At 58.6% G+C, this 21,540-nt stretch overlaps 3 protein-coding genes across 5 annotated transcripts; 1 reads left to right on the top strand and 2 right to left on the bottom strand.

Annotated features, from left to right (window-relative positions):
• The first annotated feature begins 457 nt into the window (after positions 1-457).
• On the top strand, positions 458-11,344 carry ERN2 (endoplasmic reticulum to nucleus signaling 2). Of its 3 annotated transcripts, none has more exons than XM_030483275.1 (22): positions 458-596; positions 2,680-2,797; positions 3,074-3,107; positions 3,658-3,730; positions 4,024-4,096; positions 4,230-4,352; positions 4,438-4,539; positions 4,776-5,037; positions 5,122-5,200; positions 5,280-5,424; positions 5,525-5,646; positions 5,831-6,007; positions 6,191-6,425; positions 6,655-6,745; positions 7,240-7,429; positions 8,071-8,170; positions 8,256-8,455; positions 9,025-9,172; positions 9,286-9,413; positions 9,602-9,725; positions 9,853-9,920; positions 9,992-11,344. In XM_030483275.1, the coding sequence occupies exons 1-22, from the start codon at positions 495-497 to the stop codon at positions 10,181-10,183; spliced, it is 2,886 nt and encodes a 961-aa protein (XP_030339135.1). In that variant the 5' UTR covers positions 458-494; the 3' UTR covers positions 10,184-11,344. The 3 variants fall into 3 exon arrangements, with proteins under 3 accessions (XP_030339135.1, XP_030339133.1, XP_030339136.1); XM_030483273.1 differs by having other exon boundaries at positions 5,274-5,424; XM_030483276.1 differs by having other exon boundaries at positions 526-596; positions 1,511-3,107; positions 5,274-5,424.
• Positions 11,345-11,779: 435 nt separating this feature from the next.
• On the bottom strand, positions 11,780-16,858 carry PLK1 (polo like kinase 1). The gene is made up of 10 exons (XM_030483277.1): positions 16,381-16,858; positions 16,125-16,293; positions 15,889-16,033; positions 15,362-15,455; positions 14,712-14,931; positions 14,269-14,427; positions 14,095-14,172; positions 13,456-13,610; positions 12,854-13,036; positions 11,780-12,498 (listed from the first exon to the last, which is right to left on the bottom strand). The coding sequence occupies exons 1-10, from the start codon at positions 16,795-16,797 to the stop codon at positions 12,292-12,294; spliced, it is 1,827 nt and encodes a 608-aa protein (XP_030339137.1). The 5' UTR covers positions 16,798-16,858; the 3' UTR covers positions 11,780-12,291.
• A 713-nt stretch (positions 16,859-17,571) lies between these two features.
• DCTN5 (dynactin subunit 5) lies at positions 17,572-21,540 on the bottom strand. The gene is made up of 6 exons (XM_030483272.1): positions 21,432-21,540; positions 21,237-21,305; positions 20,450-20,568; positions 19,889-20,000; positions 19,568-19,670; positions 17,572-18,973 (listed from the first exon to the last, which is right to left on the bottom strand). Exons 1-6 carry the CDS (start codon positions 21,477-21,479, stop codon positions 18,876-18,878), a joined length of 549 nt encoding a protein of 182 aa, XP_030339132.1. The 5' UTR covers positions 21,480-21,540; the 3' UTR covers positions 17,572-18,875.

Raw genomic sequence — 21,540 nt, 5'->3', positions numbered from 1 at the left:
TAAAGTTTGATAGTTAAGTATTGCTCTGTTTGCTTCAACAACACTTCTGCCTAAGAGCTCATCTCAATCTCCCCGCTGGCAGGTTAAAGCCATTCCCCTTGTCCTGTCCCTACAGGCCCTTGTCCAAAGCCCCTCTCCAGATTTCTGGAGCCCCTTTAGGCACTGGAGCTGCTCTAAGTTCTCCCCTTCAGGAGCCTTCTCTTCTCCAGGATGAACCAGCCCAGCTCTCTCAGCCTGTTCCTGTGGCAGAAGAAGATCCCTCCGGCTCCAGCGGTCTCCCGGCCCAGGGCTCTGGTCTTAGCCCCGCTCTCCCCTCGGCTGAAGCTGGATGTCAGGGGACGGGCAGCTGGCAGAACCCTGCACGCCCGGGCGGGGCGGCGGGAGCCGGTGCGGGGGGGACCCGGGGGAGGCAGGAAGCCGCGTCCTGGTCCCGCCCCGGCCCCGCTGACTCACGACGCGGCGATAACCGCGGCCCGGCCCGGCCCTGCGCGCCGATGCCCCGGGATGTCCGGTACGTGCTGGCCATGGGCGGCCCCGCCGCGCCGCTGCCCCGGGGGCTCCCGCCGCTGCTGCTGCTGCTGCTGCTCCCACCGCAGGTACCGCGAGGGGCGGGTGCGTGGCACCGGCACCGGGGGGGGGCGGCACCAGGGCGAGCGCGTCCGTGTCCCCCGGCGGTGACAGCGCGGGCAGCGGCGCAGTCGGGAGCGGGAACAGCCCCGTGTGCGTGAGGCCTCGGGGTGCGGGGAACGCGGCGGGAGCGTCCCGCATTGAGCACCCGCATCAGGGGTGCGCGGGAGCGCGGGGTCCGGCACCCCGAGGGCGCCGTGTGCGGGTGAAGGTGCCGCGGGCTCTGCGGGGTCCCGTGGCCGCGTTAATGGTGTTGGCAGGAGCGTGAGGGGACCCGCTGCTCGCAGCAGCGCGCAGAGGCTGTTCTCTGCTCGGACAAGCGATTCCACCGCTGGTTCTGGCTGCGCTGAGCGGAGCCGCCGGCCCGTCCCTGCCTGCTCCTGCCCGCAGAGCTGCTGCCGGGCCGGGGGGTGTTGGCAGCGCTGCTCCGGCAAAGGAGCCGTGTTCCTGGTTGTGCCTCACCGTCCCTCTCCATCACTGGGGGACCGAATGTGCCCCAAGCCCGTGGCTAAGCTCCGGCATCGCTGCAGACTCCAGGGTGACGTGGTGGGAGCCTCGGGGGCTCAGGGTTCCTGGGGACATCCCAAGGGAACAGCAGCCGCTCTGCTGGGCTGCCCCACAGGGACAGCGGGACTGGGAGCAGAGCGGAGGGTGGCAGCTCCCAGTGCTCCCAGTCCTGCCCGTGGTGGTGTGGGAGCTGCTGGGCAGCCTGGCCTTTGTTCGGGTGCCCTGTCACCGAAAAGCTGTAGAGAAGGTGATTGCAGAATTGATGGAAGGAACTGCAAAGCATCAGGGGAGGGAGAAGCAGAGCTGGTGAGCACAGAGCGCTGTGCTCTGACCACTGCGAGGCCTTGATGGGCTCTGTTCTGTTTCCCTCATGCAGTGGCCACACCACGAGAGCTCCGTGTCTGCTGGCCTGGTCCCTCAGACCCTGCGTGGCCAAGCGGTGCTGGAGAAGCGGTGATGGGAGCAGTTGTCCTCCTCTGCCGGCCCCACCGCTTCCTCTGGGCAAAGCAAGAGCTGGGAAACCTGCTCTGACCTCGCTTAAAAATCAGCACAAAGAAGGGCAAATAAAAGAATTGGTCTTGGCACGGAGGGGTTGGTGTGAGGAGCATTGGGAAGGAGCTGGTGCTGATGGGGCACAGGGGGGGCACAGACCATCAGCCAGTCCCTGCTTGGTGGCCTGGCTGGGTCCAGAGTGGGTCAGGGGCAGCACAGGGGCTGCCGGGGCTGCGTGCCAGGCACGAGGGTGTCTGGGAGTGACCAGGGCAGCAGGTTCCTCGATCTGTTCTGTGTGGCACCGCGCTGGCACCCGGGATGGCCACAGCAGCCCTGCCTCTGCCTGGAGCCGTTTGGGTCCGGTGCTGTTTGCTGATCCCTGTTTGCCGATGGGGTGAGGCTGGTGGGTGTGTGTGTGCTGCCGGCTGAGCTGGCGCTCGCTGTACGGTGCTGTACGTGGAAGCAGCAGCTTCTCTTCCCAATGTTTGTTCGCAAGGACTTCCTCCACGTCAGGGTAGCTGACACCCGGAGCTCTGAGGGCCTGGGGTGAGCATTTGTTGCATTTCTGGCATGAAAAGTCACCCAACTTGTTTGTTTCTGGAAGGAGCTGGTGGTTGGGCTGTTTGTGTCACATGTAGGAAGGCACCAGGAGTCGTGGCAGGGAACAGTCGTGCTGCAGCTCATTCCCACCGGCAGCAAGGCTGGATCTGGGGGGAGAGGAGGGCAGAGGGTGCACCGGCCACGGGACAGCACTAGTTGGACATGGCCGGTGCTGCAGGAGCCAGGGAATGTGGTCCTGATGGTGCTGCTCGCTGTGAAAGCAGCTCCCTTAGTGATGCTGTGGGTGTCCTGTGTGAGTGGAGCCAGAGGAACAAGCCAATTTATTATGCTGGTGCAAGGAAATGAGTGATTTCCTTCCCAGTTTGCTTGACTGAGGACAGAGGGGACCTGGGGACTCTTCCCACAGTCAGGCTGGGCTGTCGGGTGCTGGGCAATGGGAGCTTGTCCCAAGCCTGACCTGCTGCTCCCTAAGGACCATGTTCCTGCCCGCAGTGCCTCAAGGGCGGTGCTGTGACTGTCCCAGAGACGCTGCTCTTCGTATCCACTCTGGATGGAAACCTTCACGCAGTGAGTAAGAGCACAGGGGACATCAAGTGGACCCTGAAGGATGGTGAGTGATGACTGGGGGGTGCTCGCTTATGGTCCAGCTCCTGGGGCTCGGCTCCAGCCGGGTTTGGGGGTGCAGCCGCAGCCTGGCTCTCTGGGGTTCCTCCATCCCAGGGATGCTGCCAGCTCCAGCCCTGGGCTCAGCCATGCTGGAGCAGAGCATGGAGCCGGGGATGCCGATTCTGGGTCTGCAATGCAAACAGGCAGCAGCTCAGCAAACACTGCGATGCTGCGCCCCGGCAGGGAGAGGCTGCTGACGTCTGCTTTCCCTCTCTTACAGATCCCATTCTGCAGGTGCCGGTGTATGTGGCAGAGTGAGTGTCAAACCCCACGGGCAGTGCCCAGCACTGGCACCGGCTGTGCCGGAGCCTGTCGAGGTGCACAACTGCCCTGAGGAACCTGCAGTTCACAGCAGGGAAAGGGAACCCTGGAGAAACAAACCTCCCACCCCACACCATAGCACTGCCTTAACCTACCCTTTATGTTAGCCCTTCATGCGCATTGATGAGGAGTAGCTGCTCCCTGCTGCTGAGCTGCAGCGTTCTACAGACAGGAGCTCTCAGCACCACCACACATGAAAGTGTAGGAGAGAAACGGAGGAAGAGCAGGGGGCTGGTGGGATTGCAGGGAGCAGGGCATGGAGCCAGCAGGGCCGGTAGGCACAGGGCAGCCGTATGGGGTTACGGAGCTGACCCACAGCAGAAGCTCATCTCCCAGACCCAGTGCTGGAGGTTCCAGGAAAGGCCAAACCCCACAGTGAACACCCTGGAGCAAACTGCTGGGGGGGTTCTTTAGTGCGACTCTGCTTTAGCCTTTGGCCCGTGCCCAGGGATGCTCACGTTTCACCCGCTCTCTCCTTTCCAGACCAGCGTTCCTCCCAGACCCCAATGACGGCAGCCTGTACATCCTGGGAGGGAAAAACAAGGAAGGCTTGATGGTGAGTGGGGCTGGGGGCTGCCGGCATCCCCCCTGCCACCCTGCGTGCTGTGGACCAGGCAGAGCTGGATGGGGCGAGCCTGGGGCTATTGGTTGCTCCAGCTTGTCTTTGGCACCCATAAGGTGTCAGCTGGGACCCGTCCTTTCCCACTGCTCCATCCAGAGCCATGAGGGCAGGCGAGGAGGAGGCTGTGCTGGCACCTCTCCTTCCCACCCTGCTCCTGATGGCAGGAATGCTGCTGCTCGGGGAGGCGTTTCTCTGGCCCCTCATCCACTCCTCCATGTGTCTTGCAGAAACTCCCATTCACCATCCCAGAGCTGGTCCAGTCCTCGCCATGCCGCAGTTCGGATGGCGTGCTCTACACCGGTACGCAGGAGCAGGAGGAGGAGAGGGGACCCCGGGAATGCATCCATGGAGGGGAGACCAGAGGAAGGCTGGGGTGGCTCTCGGGGATGGGCGCTGGGGCTGCGCAGACTTGGAAATGTGTTTTCATTGCCAGGAAAGAAGCAGGACACGTGGGTCATCGTGGACCCCAAGTCAGGGGAGAAGCAGACCACGCTCTCAACAGAGGCCTGGGATGGTCTGTGCCCATCCAGGCCCCTGCTCTACATCGGCCGTACCCGTAAGCCAGCCCTGCTCCCTGTCTGTCCATCTGGAGCCCAGAGCAGGGTGCTGGTGGTGACCTCGTGCCCTGCTCTTGTCCCCAGAGTACGTCATCACCATGTACGACACCAAGTCACGGGAGCTGCGCTGGAACGCCACCTTCTCCGAGTACTCGGCACCGCTCTGCGAGGAGTCCTCCCACTACAGTGAGTGGCCACCGGAGCCAGGTCCCCCGGCGCCCTGCAGCAGGACCGGGGCTGTGCAGGGACCTGGGGTGATGCTGCCATGGCCAGAGGGCTTCAGCTGTGCCAATCATGGGGAAAGCAGCCACTGCACTGGCCACCATGGGAGCAGTGGGATGAATTGGGGTGAATCTGGGGCTGAATTGGGACAAAGCCCCACGGCAGCACCGCTGCATTACCCTGTCCTCTGCCCTGCGCAGAAATGGCTCACTTCGCCTCGAGCGGGGACGGGCTGGTGGTGACGCTGGACAAGGAGAGCGGGGAGATGCTGTGGGCGCAGAACTACGGCTCACCCGTGGTCGGCATTTACATGTGGCACCAGGACAGCCTGCGCCGCGTCCCCCACCTCAACCTGGCAATGGAGACCCTGCGCTACCTCACCTTCCACTCGCAGGACATCCATGTCCGCAAGTGGAGCTACCAGTCCATGAAGGACTTCACCAGCACCAAGACCCAGCTGCTGTACGTGGTTCCTGCGCTGTGGCACTGGTGCCTGTGCTCGGGTCCGTGATGGGTGGAAGACTGAGGCTTGTCCGTGCCTTGCAGGCCAGCGCTCTACGTGGGGAAGCACGCGGCCAGCTTCTACGCGCTGACATCCCTGGTGCACGGCAGCGTGGCGCTGGTGGTGAGTGCCCGCGCCGGTGCCCTCGCGCTGCGGTGAACTGGCTGCGCGGTGCTCCATGAGCTGTGGGTCCCAGCCGCAGGGCATCACGCTGGCCAGGATCGACGGCCCCACCACGGAGGAGGTGACCATGAGGGAGTCGGGGGAGTGCGAGATCACGCCCAGCACCGACGTCAAGTACCCGCAGGGCAGCATCGCCGCGCTCCGCAACCAGTGGCTCCTCATAGGTGCGGACCCGCATCAGGCTTGGACGTGCCCTGTGTGCCGGGGGTACCCTGGGGAGGGGGAGCTGAGCTGATGGTTGTCTCTGTTCTCCTCCCACTGCAGGGCACCATGAGCTGCCTCCCGTGGTCCACACCACGATGCTGCGAGCGTTCCCGGAGAACCTGAGGAAGACGACAGAAACCATCATCCCCAGGGCCCCGTCTGCCAGGACCGTGTTTGATGATGTGAGTGGTGAAGCTCTGCTGGGTCCTACCTCTGCACTGGGGGAACCTTGACCAGTGCCGGGTTGCTGAAGGGCTGGGTCGGGTGGTGGGTCCCCAGCATGGGGTCACACAGAGAGGGGGTCCCAAACCTGAGTGCCCAGCATCTGTGCCCCTGGTGCCAGCCCAGCCCCGGTGTGTGTTGCAGTTCCTGGCCCCGAGCGGTGCGGAGGAGCCGGCCATCCGCAGCGAGGGGCAATTCCCACTGGATCCCGCGCCAGGGGAGCAGATGGAGGTGTACCCCGAGCCCGGTGCATGGGACCTGGTGATGGCTGCTGTGGGCACAACTCTGCTGGGCGGGGGGGTCCTGCTCCTCCTGCTCACGGTGAGTGGTGGTGGTGGAAGAGCCCACTGCTCCTGAAGGGATGGGACTCCCTTTTGCTTCTCCTCATGGCACAAACGTGGTGCCCACCATGTCTTGTACACACCGGTGGCAATGCACTGCGGCAATGCACCGGTGGCAATGCCCTGCTCTGGGAGCTGAGCGCTGCCGTGGTCTGTGTTCCAGAGGCTGCAGAAGCAGCACGTGGAGCAGCAGCAGCAGCTGGAGAAGCAGATTCAGCTCCTGCAGCAGCAGCAGGAGATGCTGCTTCCCGGCCGGGTCTCTAGGGAGGCTGTTCCTGCGGAGCCGGGGCTCAGCCAGGGGAGCGCATCACAGCACTCGCAGAGGCCCTCGGCCCACCAGAAGGACCTGGCCAACGGCGTGGCCAGGCCGGATCCCGCTGTCCCGGCGGCTGCTGAAGGTGTGTGCAGTGGGAACGGGCAGGTGTGAAGGGCTCTGACTGTAGATGTCACCCAAAGCAGGAGCAGAGATGCCCTGCAGAGGAGCGGGCTGCAGCCGTGCTGAGATGGAAGGAGAAGCAATTGAAGGAGTAGCGCCCAAGAGTAGCCAGCTAGTTAAAGAACTGAGTGTCCTTCATATAGGACCAATGCTCACAGGTTGAAGGATGGCTGTCTTCTCTTCCTCTGCAGATGCAGAACCAGATGTGATTGTAGTTGGGAAAGTTTCTTTTAACCCCAAAGATGTGCTGGGCCACGGAGCTGGAGGAACCTTTGTCTTCAGGTGTGTGGCACCAGGGTGCCTGCCCTCATTCTGCTCCCCTTCTCCCTGGGAGCCCCAAGGACAGCAACAAGGCAACTCCTTCCCTGGGTGGCAGCCACTGGTTCAGAGGCTTTTGAGGTTGGGTTGACGCGTTCCCCTTCTCATGGTCCTCATCATATGGGTGGGTGTGCAGGGCAGGCCTCCCCTTGCTTCACTGCCCCATGCTCCCCTTCCCCTGGTGCTCCAGCCTTTGTTGAGGTTCCTCTGGCTCTGGCTGAGCCTCGTTCCCCAGCACTAAACGCAGCAGAAAGCAAAGGGATGTTATTCCCCTACAACAAGGGGAACCCGAGCCCCGCTTGTGCAGCTCGCTGCAGACGTTTCTGCCTGCCCATGGCTGTGACAAGCCTTTGGAGTCGCTCCAAGCTGACCCACGCTGAGGACCCCGAGGGTCCTGGCCGGGCTCTGGTTCGCTGTGGAGCACTGTGCATGGACACCGCCACCCATGTCCCTTGCAGGGGACAGTTCGAGGGACGGAACGTGGCTGTGAAGCGCCTCCTGCCCGAGTGCTTCCACCTCGTGGACCGCGAGGTCCGGCTGCTCCGGGAGTCCGACGAGCATCCCCACGTCGTGCGCTACTTCTGCACCGAGAGGGACAAGCAGTTCCACTACATCGCCATCGAGCTCTGCTCCGCCACGCTGCAGGAGGTGAGCCCGCGGCCACCTCCCTGCCAGCCCTGGGCACGGGGCTGCTGCTGGGGCTGTTGATCAGTCCGGGATGTCCCCTCCCTGTGCTTGCAGTGGGTCCCCAGGGCTTAGGTCTGTGCTGGCAGGGAGTCCCTGCACTGCTCCAGCATCACTGCTGCTGTGTCAGTCAAGCCCCTGCCCCTGTTCTCCTGCAGATTTGCCCTCTCGGGAGGGACAGGGCAGCTCCGAGCCTCGGCATCCCTCAGGGCAGTTGTTCCCTTATTGAGGCCCTCAGTGCCATGGGTTAGTGGCAGTCTTGGCAGTGCTGGGGCAACGGTTGGATTTGATGATCTTAAAGGTCTTTTCCAACCTGGTTGATTCTATGATTCATGTGCATATGGGACAAAAGCAGCCCTTTACCATAGAGCAGGAGTGTTGCTGTGGAGGTCTGAGAACACTGGTGAGGGCAGTTTGCTGCAGAGGGAATACATACTGACTGGTGGACCTAGAAAGAGCAAGCCTGGGATGCAAATGACCTCCACATGGGCTTGTCTCCTTCCACCTCTGCCAGCCTTGTGAGCAGTCTCTCCTGGCAAGCCTGGCCTTCTTTGCCCCAGTACATCAGGCTCAGTTCATCTCTTTCTACCTCTGTGTGGTTCCAGTACGTGGAAAGCCCCAGCTTCGACCGCCGTGGCCTGGACCCGGTGTCTCTGCTGCGCCAGACCATGTCGGGGCTGGCTCACCTCCACTCCCTCAGCATCGGTGAGCGGCGGCGCAGCGCATCCCGGCTCGGTCCCTTCCTCCTGCCTCGGTTTGGGAGGGTGACACCATGTGCTCTCCCTTCCAGCCCATCGTGACCTGAAGCCCTGTAACATCCTCATCTCTGCCCCGAACCCCCACGGGCAGATCCGAGCCGTCATCTCCGACTTTGGCCTCTGCAAGAAGCTTCAGGGGGGACGACAGAGCTTCAGCCTCCGCTCTGGCATTCCTGGCACCGAGGGCTGGATCGCGCCAGAGGTGCTGCAGGAGGCTCCGAAGGAGAACCCGGTCAGTGAGACATGGACCCCCCCTGGTGCTCCTTGAGGCAGCAGTGTGCTGCTGGAATGAGCCAGCCCAGTGCAGAGCACCAGTGCTCTGTGCCAGGACCCAGCTGAGCTCCCTGTTCAGCACTGGGCATCTCATCCGCATGCAGTCCTTGGAAGTTCGGGATGGGGAGGTCAGAGAGGGCCATGGCTCGCTGCAGAGGTTACGCTGCTGCTCCTCTGCTTAGTGCAGGGAATCCTGTTCCTGCTGGAAGCTGTTTGCTTTACTGGTCCCCAGCAGGGCACATACTGGTGCTGGCACATGCTGGTGCAACATGCTCCACATACCCTCATAGTGGGGTTGTTTTGCACAGTGGGGTGAGACCCAGCGTGTTCATCTGGCCATGATGTCCTGACTTCTGTCTGTGCCTCTGAAAGCCTCTTCCTGGATCAGGACCTGGTGTGATGCATTTTCCACCAGCCCTGTAGCCAGTGACCAAGTGTTCACATAAAAGAATGGGGAAGCAGGGAGGTGAAAGCTTCCCTCGATTTTTGCCACGAGGAACCCAGTTTCTTCCACTTCATGTGTTGCAGACATGTGCTGTGGACATTTTCTCAGCCGGCTGCATCTTCTACTACGTGTTGTCAGGAGGACAGCACCCGTTTGGGGACAGCTTGCGGCGACAGGCCAACATCTTGTCAGGCTCTTACCAGCTGAGCTGCCTGGAGGAAGAAGCTCATGGTGAGACCCTTCCCCAAGGGCGCATCCCCATGATAAAGCCCTGAGCCGAGGGGCGCAGCTCCAGGTCCTGCTCGCAGGGGGTTAGTTCTCCCTTGTGTTGTTTCACCTACCAGACAAGCTGGTTGCAAGAGACCTGATCGTGGCAATGATCAGCCCCGAGCCCCAGCGCCGACCCTCGGCCCCTGTGGTCCTTGTGCATCCCTTTTTCTGGAGTCAGGAGAAGCAGCTGCAGTTCTTCCAGGTGAGCGGGCACCAGGCATAGGTGTGCTCTGAACGAGTGCTGGAAATGGCCATGTTCAGGTCAATGTGCTCGTTTGAGCTGCTTTGGGAAGGGGTGGAGGGCCCCTGGGTTTGGGTCCCCCTTGCCACCGGCTCTGTTCCCTGGCGAGGGCAGTGCTGTACCCACCCCATCCCTGCTCTTGGGTGCAGGACGTCAGTGACCGCATCGAGAAGGAGCCCGCCGAGGGGCCCATCGCCTCAGCCCTGGAGGCGGGCGGGCGGGCGGTGGTGAGGACCAACTGGAGGATGCACATCTCCCTCCCACTGCAGACCGGTGAGCGCAGGGGCAGCGCTGCCCTGGGTGTGCCGCAGGCTGCGGTGCTCGCTGCCATCGCTGCTCTGGGGCAGCCCCTCGCCCGGCCACGTCCCCCCTAACTCAGCATCTCTCCTGCTCTCCCCAGACCTGAGGAAGTTCCGCACCTACAAGGGGGCCTCGGTGCGAGACCTGCTGCGGGCCATGAGGAACAAGGTACGTCCATCCCCCTGGCTCCCTGCCCCCCCGATGCGCCCGGGGCCACTCACTGACCCTCTCTCCTGCAGAAGCACCACTACCACGAGCTGCCGGCCGAGGTCCAGGCTGCCCTGGGCTCCGTCCCCGATGGCTTTGTGCACTACTTCACCTCCCGCTTCCCCCGACTGCTGCTGCACACGCACGGGGCCATGAGGGTCTGCGCCCATGAGCGGCTCTTCCACTCCTACTACTGCCAGGGGACGGGAGGCGAGGGGAGGTGAGCGGGATGCACACCGGGACCTCTCCGGTGTCCCTGTCCCCTCCCCAGGCTGAGGGGGGTCTCAGTGCCAGCGGGATGCCCAGCATCCAGGTGGGTTACAAGCAGCATGACCCAGAAGAGGTGAGCACAGGGCGATTCTGCTCCTGCCTGGGGTCTCCTGAGCCCAAGAGGGACCCCCCCTGAGCACCCATCTTAGCAAATGCTCACAATTGGACTCTGCAGCCTAAAGGGATCTGTGTCAGAACCATGGTGACTGCATGGTGGGCATGGTGCTTCAAGAAGGAAGAAGCAAACACATGTTGTGTTTTCCCAAGGGTGGCTGCAGAGCAACACAGCCAGGCTGGGGCTGGGTCCCATCGGGGTGTGCACTGGGGATCAGGGAATTTCATCCTGTGCCACGTGCCTGGGAAAGCAGCTGAGTGTGTGTCCAACCTGGCTGTGACCTGGACTGATAACAAGTCTTCATAGCATCAGATTGGTTTGGGTTGGAAGGGACCTTAAAGCTCATCCAGTTCCAACCCCCTGCCCCAGACAGGGACACCTTCCACTAGAGCAGGTTGCTCCAAGCCTCAGTCTTGACACTGGAGATGATCCCTCAGCGCAGCCGAGGGCTGAGGCACAGCAGGTCAGCTCCTGGCACCAACCCAGGGCTCGGACCCGCTCTGTGGGTCAGGGCTGGTGAGGACAAGGCAGCACCAGCCCCGGAGGGGAGCGAGAGGCCTACAGCACAATCCCGATAATGAAGTTTTTCATCTCAGCTGGGCTGAGAAATGCTTTTCTCCCTTGTGGTCACCAGCAGCCTGTGACTGCGCCCGGCCCTGAGCAGCGCTGCTCAGTGGTGCAACTCCTTGGGAGCGGTTGTCCCAGGACGCCAAGGCAGGGAAACCCCTCACCCCAGGGTCTCCCCCTCTGAATGCACCCCCTGCTGCCCAGGGCTGGTGTCCCAGGGCTGTTCTGGTTTATGGCATCCCCACAGGCATGTATTTAGTGCAGCAAGGTTTCCTCTTGGGAATGGCAATAATTTTGTACAGTTTGATTCCTCTGTGCCGGGGTGTGGGATTTTGTCATGCAGGTAACAAGGGGTTTGTACCTGGCTTCATTTCAGAATGCTGTGTGGCCTAGAGCCTTTTATACAAAATGTTATTAAAAAATAACTAAAGAGCTTGTCCTGCTTAAAAATAAACTGCCTGGAGAGCAGCAGGAGGTGCTGGCAGAGACCAGAGCAGGAGGAAACCCAGGGTACTTCACTGGGCTCCTGCAAAAGCCTGCTGCAGGAGATGACTTTTGCTAATTCTATAGTCATGTTTTTAAGCATCTTAAATGTAGTACAACAGAGCCAATGACACAGGAGGTGTCACTGGGGACTGTTAGCCTGCAGTCCTGCTCACAGCACAGCCCTGGTTCCCCAGCACTGGGAAAGTAACTTACCCCCAAGTTTATGAGAAGCATCTCCCAAAATCACTTAAAACCCCTCCCCACATCCTCCATCCGCCCCATCTCCCTCTTGCTCTGTGTCATCACAGCTCTTGCTTGGAGGGGAAGCCAGAAGTGAGGTGCTGCTCTCCCTCACAGCAAGGCAAAGGGACCCAGGACAGGCTGGACAGTACACCAAACAGTCTTTATTCAAGTTCTGCAATATACAAAAGTTGAGGTTTCATGTAGATTAATTTGTTTTAAAAGGCTGATTGCTCAGTCTCACCCTGGGCACGTTAAATATCTTACCTGAATGTCTACAAGAGGGAACAAAAGGCCACAGAGACATGTACAAATAACGTACACTATAGTTCTGCTCTCCCCATGCTTTGTTCTCTCAAAAGGCCCAGGAGCCTTAAAGAAGGTGGTTTTTGAGCTTTGGGAAGTTAAAAAATAACCCCACTAGTTATGCAATTAAAAAATGTTTTCTATTAGGAGTGGGGAGCAAGAAACCTTTGGGCACCAGAGTGAACAACGCTGTTCCCACAGCACCAGACACTTCCTTGTGGCAACCAGACCATGCCCAGGGATGGGAGCCCAGCTGTGTGGAGGGAGTGTGAGCAGGGATGCTACTAGACCTTCCCATCCACAGCTGGGACGGTTTGGCACAGATGTGGAGTCCACCAAGAACAAGGTCTAAGCAGAGGGTTTCACAGCAACCGAGCTGGACTTGGAGGTGAGGAGCTTCTCCACCATGGTGCGAGCGTAGCTGAGCCGGCTGGCCAGCTCCTTGCAGCACCCGTGCTCCTCGATGAGGCTCAGCTTGTATGTGCGGAAGTCCCGTTTCTCATCTATGTATGTGACAGCAGCCATAAGAGGGCACAAGATGACCTTGGTGTGGTCCTGTGGGGAGAGAATACACACGGTCACCCTGAGCTCTCTGCTCCTGGGACCCATCTCAGCAGCAGCTGGAGCATCCCAGCGTTCAGGAACTGCAGCAAAGGGGAACAAACCAATGTGGCCAACCAGCTATAGAACACTGCACCTCAGACTGCACAGCCTCCCTCCTGAAGGACACAGCCCTTCACAAGCGAGGAGTGTCTGCATGGTGCACATACCCACAATGGAAGCAAGGAGCCTCCCAGTGCTCGGCTCACCGGGCACAGCCTTGGCTCATGCCGTACCCTCCTCCTGCCTCACACACAGCACTGCGAGTAGCTGGAGCTACAGCCCCGGCCACCGGGAGCAGCTGCCTCACCTTGAAGAAGTTGATCTGCACGGTGCCGTTGCTGAGGTGCAGGGTGATGGCTCTGCGGGTGCGGAACCACGTGCAGAGGTAGGGCAGCCGGGCCAGCTCGTCCCCCTCCCGCGGCGTGATGTTGGCGCCTGCCTTCAGCAAGTGCTCGCTCATGTAGTTCCGGAAGTATTTCAATAGCTCTATCTGCGGATGGGAAAGGTGTGAGCAGGCTGAGGGGAGCACAGGGGCTGCTGGCACAGGCCCAGAGCCCCCTCACATCTCAGAGCTTGAGGTGTCACCGCACAGACTTGTGCAAATCTTGATACTTAACTCAGTCTCTGGTACTCGAGACTCACTTTCCTGACACTTTGGTACATACAAGTACATACATAAATGAGCAGCTTCTAGACAGCAGTTGCTCAGACAGCAACTAGAAATAAACACTCAGAGCTGCTGGTGTCTGCCCCTGGGGCTGTGTTTTACCAGCCAGGAGGAAGCCTGCAGAATGTTGGCAACCCCAAATTATAGCTGCTTCTCCCTGGCCCCCCCGCCACAGCCAGCGAGACTGGCATCAGTCTCACCGGTAGCCACCCCCCAGCAAGGCTCCTGCCCCCAGGACTGACCTTCTTGTTGAGGGCAGAGGGGTAGGATCTCACAGTGAAGTAGGACTCGGTGCCTTTTTGCTCGATGTACTGCAAGCTGTCCCCATCGCTGTACATTATAAGATGAGTGGAGTCGTTGAAGAGAACTCCAACGCTGTTGTCACACAGCTGGTAACCTAGTGCAAAAGGGAGCCGCCTGTTAGGCCTTCAAACACACGGGACCACGGGTTGTGTGGGATACCAAGGCAGAAGGTTGTATCACCCAGGGGTTCCCTGACAGCCACCCCCCCCAAGTCCCTGCCAGGCCTAAAGAGTCTCCTCTTCGGTGAGGTCTTGGGGATGCTCTTCCTCCTCTGGATTTGTCATCCTCCCTTACACATCCCCTGCTGCAGAAACAACTGCAACTGCCACAGTGGGTACCTGTGCTCCCTCATCAGCCACCTCATGCAGCAGGTAGCCATCTCCCACCTTAAGGATGCCAGGGCTGATGTTCAGTGACCACTGCTCTGGATTCACTCGCTATTTGGTAATGTTCCTGGCAGCAATCTTATGCACACGCTATTGACTAAAGAACCAGACGTGTGCAATGCCCAAATCCAAGCTTCCCCCAGCTTCTTCAGAGACTAAAAAAGGCTGAAATATTGCCCCCATGTTATTTACCTAGACCATATTTATCCGAGTAGTCCACCCATTTGCTAACCCAGAAGATGGGAATGCAGGCTGGGTCCTCAGCTTCTTCTGCAAAGAGGAAAGGAGTTTGTTAGCAGACATTTCACAGCACCCTGTGCACCCAGGGAGCAGGCAATGCCAAAAGGATGGTAAGCAGCTACTCACCTTGCCTCACCACCACTCTCTCGGAGGGCTTGGCCAGGGTGACTGCAGTCAACTGCTGTAACATGTCAGCTAAATGGGTGTCAACAGCATCTCCCAGCTCCCGCAGCGCAGCCACATCTTCCTTCTCAGGCAAGCTCTCTAGTGCAGGGCCGTCTCGTCCTGGGCCAGGAAAGAGAAGAGGCTGGATCAGTGACCAGGTTTCTATAGGCACCAGATGTACATCCTACCCCAGCTCTAGAAAACACGATACACAGCACGTAACTAAAGCTAGTGCTGGCACTTCCTCCCTGCTTTGGCGCTGGGAAGTGAGGAGACTCCTCTTGCTCACAAAATGCTCCAGGCTTTCATAAGAACTGGGAGAAGAGATGAGGGATCACCCCATCCCCATGGATGGTTTTGGTTGTTGCTGCAGCCCAGCCTCACCTCCAGACACTGGCACTCACCTTTGTTGAGCTCAGTCAGTGGCTTTCGCCCGTTCAGTTCAAGCCCGCTGGGAGCAATGGAAAATCTCGGAGCAATGGTGAGGCAGCTGGTGGGCAGGCGGCTGGGGGTGTACCCCGACGTGAAGAACTCGTCATTCAGCAACTCGTCGATAGTTGGGCGCGTGGCGGGGTCAGACCTCAGCATCTTCTGGATGAGGTTAGCAGCTACGGGGTTGATGTGCTGAGAGGAGACAGAGACAAGGGTCAGGGGACAATGTGCGTGAGTGGAGGTAACACCCAGGGGAAGTCCTGCTCGGAGCAGAGCTCCTGCGCTGCTCCCAACAGTGTGTAAAGCCTGGAGTCAACTGACTTTCACAAGAGAGAGAATCAGCAGCAGTGGGATGACCTGCCGCAGGACTCGAGCACATCTATTCAGCCCCACACACCAACTGCCCAGCCTGGATTTTTGCTGGATTGAAGGGCAGGGAGCTGCTGGCTCCCCAAAAGGAAGCTGGTTCACTCCACCACGGAAAGAAACCTCGCCTTTCCCAGCACTCTGCTCCAAGAGTTCACCGTTACATGAGAGCCCATTAAGTGCCACAAACAGGATGGTGCAGCAAAAGGCTGGCTGAGAGATGCTGTGAGATGAGCAGATCCACAAAGGGCCGTACCTTGGGAATAGTATACTGGTTCTTCTTGATTCGGATGTAGGTTTCTTTCAGTGAAGGCGTTTCAAACGGCGGTTTCCCCACCAGCAGAGTGTACCTGTACATTTACAGACAGAAGGGGGTCAGTTCTGCAAAGGAGACTCCGGGACGTGTGTGCAGAAGTGATCTTATCCTAAGCACACCCTGGGACTTCCCTGGCAGCGGGAACACATTCAGCATTGGGCATGCAGAGGTGCAGACTATGCCTGGTTGCTGCCCAAAGGGGAGCTGGGATCTAGCACCCTCTGGAGAAAGTCCTAGATAGGAAGCACGGGCTTTTGGTAAATGCCTCGAGACAGCCATGCTGTGCAGACCAGCCTGCAGACACAGCGGCACCAGGGCGTGTGGAGCACAGGATGTGCTGCTGGCATCAGGTGCTCTGGACACAATGTGGAGCTTTGGCTCACACCGAAACCTGAGGAGCCAACAGGAATGGGACCATGGAGACCAACTGCCCACCCCATGGCCGTGCAAGAGGCACTTTGACTCACGTGATGCAGCCGATGGACCAGATGTCCACCTCGAAGCTGTGCCCCTTCTGGCCCAGCACCTCCGGAGCAATGTAGTTGGGGGTCCCACACAGGGTCATCTTGCGCTCGCCATCATACTCTACTTTGGTAGCCAGGCCAAAGTCACCTGGGGGAGACAGGGTTTGACTGGAGATGCCCTGGATGGCTGGTGTCCCACGTGGGGCTGTTGGGGAGGGCATGACAGCACAGGCACCTACCGATCTTCACCTCCATGTCGTCGCTGAGGAAGAGGTTGGCCAGCTTGAGGTCGCGGTGAATGATGCGCTGGTTGTGCAGGTACTGGCAGCCCAGGATGATGTGGCGCAGGTAGTACCGCACCTCGGGCTCGCTCAGCGCCTTCCGCCGCTTGTGCAGCTCCAGCAGCGACTGTGGGGGGACAGGACGGTCAGTACCGGGGGACATCGACCCACACCCCCCCACCCCAGCGGGTCCTGCCGCCCCCCGGCCCCTCACCCTGCGGCGGCAGAGCTCCAGCACGACGTAGACGAAGTCATCGTCCTCAAAGAAGCCCTGGAAGCCGACAACGTGCCGGTGAGCCAGGCTGCGGTGGATGGCGATCTCCATGGACATCTTCTCCTTCTGCTGCCGCTTGAGCAGCAACGACTTGGGCACCACCTTCCCCGCGAACACCTCCTGGCTCTCGGTCTCCGCCAGCTCATAGCACCGCGCGAAGCCGCCTCTGCCCAGGAACCTCCCGCGCACGAAGCTGCGCCGGGTCCGCGGGTCCACCAGCACCTTCGGGACCTCGCTCCTGGCGGCCGCCGCCGCCGCCGCTGAACCGCCGTTCCGGGCCGGCTCTGCCCGAGGTACCGGCCGCGCCGGCTCTGCCCGGGCCACGGGCCGCGCCGCCTTGCCGCCCGCCGCGCTCATGCCGTGCCGTGCCGAGTCGTGCCGAGCCGGGAGCGCACCGGGAGCGGCCGGGGGGAGCCGGCGGCGCAGGCGCAGAGCGGGCGGGACCGATTCAAACGCCGCTCACGATCGTTACCGCGGCCGCTGCCCATTGGCGGGGAGGATTTAAACTCCACGCCGCCGCGCGGGGCACCATGGGAGCGCTGCGCTTTAAAGGCCGTTGAGCGGCCGGGCGGGACACGAGAAACCCCCCCCCGGTAACGGCCCGGTCCGGGGGACCCCCCCCTCCGCAGTCCTGATCCAGCTCCGGGGCTTTTAATGGAGCTTAAAGCTTCTCCAGTTCCAACCCCCTGCCACGGGCAGGGACACCTTCCACTAGAGCAGGTTGCTCCAAGCCCCTGTGTCCAACCTGGCCTTGAACACTGCCAGGGATGGGGCAGCCACAGCTTCTCTGGGCACGCTGTGCCAGCGCCTCAGCACCCTCACAGGGAAGAGCTTCTGCCTAAGAGCTCATCTCAATCTCCCCTCTGGCAGGTTAAAGCCATTCCCCTTGTCCTGTCCCTACAGGCCCTTGTGCAAAGCCCCTCTCTCTCATATAGCAGCCCCTCATGGGACCATTCGTGAGAGAAAGCCACCAGCTCACAGGCAGCTGCTTCACACTGTACTTCACCTTCTACCACACTGACACCATAACTATCAGTAACAGTCAGAGAACAAGAGCCTGCAACTCATGCCCAGGCACAGCAGAAACCTTCATCTACTTTTAAGTTTGATTTGAAGAGTCACAACCTTGCATTGCTTGTACAACTGAAGAGGCTTTAATTTACATACAATAAAAATACAAACAGACCAGTCAGTGGTTGTACATTTAACCGTGGTTACTACACACTTGTACAGCTGTTGCCTACTTGAGGTGTATCAGCACTTTGTTATAAAGAATGGCTGAAGGCTCAGGGCTGCTGATCTCGCAGCCGCGCACCTACTGCATCACTAATACGCGTCCCAGCCCCAGCTGCTATAACTACAACATGTGGGAGGACAGTTTAAACCTAGAGAAGGACAATGCTAAGCTTTAGCTAATGCAGCCAGAGCAGGCACATCATTTTCAGTCAGTTGTCTGGTACTGGGTCAGGTACATGCAGTATCAGCTGCTCCCAGCAAGAATTATTCCTGCTCTGTTCCGTGAAAAATGGAACATGCACTTTTCCACGAAGTCTGAATCTCCTCCTTAGGTTTAGTAATGCAGAAAAGCACCAAACTGCTTCCTGCAAATATACACACTGGGTAATAAATGGGGACAGTTGCAGCATTCTCTCATTCACCTCTGGTTCCTGCTTTTAATTACCCAATTTCTGCTGTGCTGAGCTCTGTGACTGACATGGAGTGAATCCTCTTCTCACAGCCCTTTGGCTCTTTATGGTCTGTAAAGCTCAGGAAGTAGAACATGCACTGGCCACAGGAACGACAACCCTGCATGACAGGCGAGAGCACAAGGCTCATGCCTGCTTAAAGAGCTAAAAGCTATTAAGTGTACTGTCAGGCAGGGCATGGAAAGAGAAGTTTCAATGTCAGCCAAAAGTCCTAAAGCAAATCCCCGGGTGATGAACAATATCCTGTCCCTATAGGAGAGAATCTCAGCCCACAGCGAGAAAAGGCAGAGGCCATCCACCTCAACTCACAGCCCTACAGAACAGCACCTATTCTTCCAATGGAAAGCACTGGATCTATGAGCCCAACACACACATCAGCCACACAGCCCTTCTGCTCGAGGATGGAGACTGCTTCTAGACTTGTTCCCCAGCTGCAACAAAGAGATGCTGCCCCAAAGAGAGCTGTACCTGCTCTCCCAACTGCAGAGCATTTACTGGCACGATTCAAACAACGTGGAATGAATGACATCCAAATGAGCACACAAAAGTTAAACCACAGGACAGAGCAGCTTTCACCAGAGGCTGCTTGGCCAGACCGTCAGTGCTGAGGAACACTCACAGAGTGCTCAGAACAGTGAGGGCCGAGGCCTGGTCTCACTGAACAACCCCCCTCCTTACCCCCAGAACGCTCCTGAGCGCCTTTACTGCTCTGAGACATGAAACGGGCTACTAGACCTGTGTGAGTGGCAGGAACTTCTGGTAATAGCTCTTTGTAACGTCAATCATGAGCTCCTGGGTACATTCCGGGAGTTCCCCAGAGAAGAGTCCTGGAAGAAGAACAAGAGTTTGACCATCAGTGTTCTTGCAGGAGAAAGCAGAAAATAAGCTTATATTCAACATTCAAAGCAGCAACATGGATTGAATTCTTGTTAAATACAAATTGAACAGCAAAAGGTTCTTTTTCATTGAGCTGCACAGCAGGGTCATTCCCACTGTACCCCTGGGGCAGACAGACTGCTCAGCTGCGTCCTTACAGCTCCCACTGTCCCCACAAAGCACCACCAGAAGATAAATGATGGAGTGTGCAATTCATACATCGAGATCTCCAGCACAGCCAGGTCAATGGGCAGGAACTAAACATTCATATACCACAGCTTAATGTACCTCCCTCCCTACTAACACAGGAATAAGGAGCCAGTGGACTTCCTCCAGTCTGAACCACTGAACCTCCTGCAAAACCAGAAACCACAGAAGGAGGAGGAGCAAGTTAAGATTCTTACTTTTCACTTCACCAAGTGCCCCATACCTTTATCTCTAGGCACTAAACGCTAATGGGCAACTCTGTCATAGCAATCTCAATTTAAAACAAGAATATCCACATTATTCACACTTCTGTGCAAGTAAAGCTGGAGGGAGCATACCTGGGCAGCCCGAGAACACCGTGAAAGGTGGGACAACTGTTTCAGGAGGTAGGACTGTGTTGTCTAAGATTTTGCAGCAGTCTTTCAAGACGCATCTGCGGCCCTAAAACAGAGATAGGGAAAGTTTATGCTTAAAACACTATTTGTTTTTGCTTATGACTGATGAGTTACCTAAACCTCCACAAGTTTAACTGCTAAAAGCATTCTGTATAAGGGAAAGCAGAAGTGGGGAAGGAAGAGGGGTTTGTGGAAGGAAGCCGTGCTTACAAAGCCTCAACAGTTCTCCAGAGTTTAAGGAAAAGACTGAGGAACAGCACTTACAATGACACAGTTCTTGCCTATGTGGACATAGGAGCCAATCTGGGCTGCATTGACCACACAGTCCTCTTCTATGAAGACATGATCACCAATGTGGAGAGGGAAAAAAGCCACCCTGCAAGAGGAGAGGTATTTGTACAACAGGCGGACTGATCCGTGACACTGTGAGGCCCCAAAACACACTGTGGAGTCTCCTGTCTCCTGCTGGATTGCCAGAGGCAGAGCTAAGGACAGAGCAGTAACTGGTCTTTCCCATCTCTTCCCAAAGGATGGCGCAAATGAGCACCAGGCACAGGTTGTGCATACACAAAGAACAAGTGAAACACGTTATTCACTTCGCTATTTGAACACGTCCCATATATTTCCATGTTACAGGCTGATGGGAATGCAAATCCTCAAGGCAAAGCTGGAACTTTGAGGAAAAGGCAGATTTAGAAGGATGTACTTCTGCAGCTGCTGCAAAAGGAACACTGCCCTCCAAACACACACCTCAGCCAAGCCAATATGTCTTTTTCAGTCCATGGATCTTAACCTCAGCCTCCCTAAAGGAAAGGGACCTCTTACCCTTTGCTGAACTTCTTGAAGGGCGGCCTGATGACGCTGCGGCTTTTCACCACACAGTGTCTCCCAACCCGAACGTTCGCCAGGTCACCGCGGATGATGCAGTCGTTCATAACTATTGTCTGCAGAAGAGGAGACAGAAATGAGCTCCAGTTCCTACCTGTGACAGCAGTTAGTGCACAGACTCGTGCGGCAGTCGGGCCACTCCAGCGAGATTATACGACCTTACAGATGATTCTTTCCGTCAAAAGAAAAGTGAGATCAAAGCAAAGAAGGGAGAACGAAGTTCAATACAGACCAACCCCAGCAGCCATTTTATGTTCCCCAAACTCTAAACTGACTCCAGAATTTCACCCGCAACCTGCCCCCTATGTGTCCAGTCAAACTACCTCATCTCTGGACATCACTCCCTTCAGCCTCTAAGGGTTAATCATAGACTGGTCTGGGTTGGAAAGGACCTTAAGATCGTCCACTTCAAACCCCCTGCCATGGGCAGGGACATCTTGCACTACAGCATGTCACCCAAAGCTCTGTCCAACCTGGTCAGTGCAGAGCAGAGCCCGGTACCGCGGGGCGCTCAGCACAGAGCTCGGTACCGCGCGGTGCTCACCACAGAGCTCGGTACCGCGGGGTGCTCAGCGCAGAGCTCGGTACCGCGGGGCGCCCAGCGCACCGCAGCAGCAGTGACAGGGACCCCGCGGCCTGCCCGCGCTCCCCTCCCACCCGGCCGAGCCGCGGCGGATGAGCCCCCGGGGCGGCGGGGACGCCGCAGCCCGCTCCCGGCGCCTACCTTGCCGTTGAGGACGATGTTCTGGCTGCCGCACAGCACGGACTGCCGGCTCACCTTGTTGCCGGACGCCTGCGGGGACAACGGGCGGGTCAGTGCGGCCGCTGGCACCGCTGCCAGGCCCCGGCGAACCCGGCTCTGCCCCTCGGCCCCCCGCCACCCCCGTTCCCATCCCGCCCCGCCCCGTCCCGCCCGCACCGTCTCGATGTACTCGGACTTATTATAGAGCATCTCGCTCAGCTCCATGACGGCTCCACTTCCGCACGGCCGCTCCCGGCTTCCTGCGCATCACGTCCTGCCGCCCGCC

Source organism: Strigops habroptila, chromosome 4, assembly GCF_004027225.2.
Source record: "Strigops habroptila isolate Jane chromosome 4, bStrHab1.2.pri, whole genome shotgun sequence".
NCBI lineage: Eukaryota > Metazoa > Chordata > Aves > Psittaciformes > Psittacidae > Strigops > Strigops habroptila.
The sequence above is the reverse complement of the archived record's forward strand: the minus strand, read 5'-3'. Positions and strand labels throughout refer to the sequence as shown.

Bases quoted from the DNA above. Each gene is read 5' to 3' on its own strand.
- ERN2 (XM_030483273.1), top strand. From the start codon at position 495: ATGCCCCGGGATGTCCGGTACGTGCTGGCCATGGGCGGCCCCGCCGCG. The intron at 5,038-5,121 runs GTACGTGGTTCC...CGTGCCTTGCAG, and splicing joins AGCACCAAGACCCAGCTGCT to GCCAGCGCTCTACGTGGGGA. The intron at 9,414-9,601 runs GTGAGCGGGCAC...TCTTGGGTGCAG, and splicing joins AGCAGCTGCAGTTCTTCCAG to GACGTCAGTGACCGCATCGA.
- DCTN5 (XM_030483272.1), bottom strand. From the start codon at position 21,479: ATGGAGCTGAGCGAGATGCTCTATAATAAGTCCGAGTACATCGAGACG. The intron at 21,306-21,431 runs GTGCGGGCGGGA...TTGTCCCCGCAG, and splicing joins AGTCCGAGTACATCGAGACG to GCGTCCGGCAACAAGGTGAG. The intron at 20,569-21,236 runs GTAGGCGCCGGG...CCTCTTCTGCAG, and splicing joins ACATCGTCCTCAACGGCAAG to ACAATAGTTATGAACGACTG.
- PLK1 (XM_030483277.1), bottom strand. From the start codon at position 16,797: ATGAGCGCGGCGGGCGGCAAGGCGGCGCGGCCCGTGGCCCGGGCAGAG. The intron at 14,932-15,361 runs GTACGGCCCTTT...GTCTCCTCTCAG, and splicing joins ACCAGTATACTATTCCCAAG to CACATCAACCCCGTAGCTGC. The intron at 13,611-14,094 runs GTAAATAACATG...CTTTTGCACTAG, and splicing joins CTCGGATAAATATGGTCTAG to GTTACCAGCTGTGTGACAAC.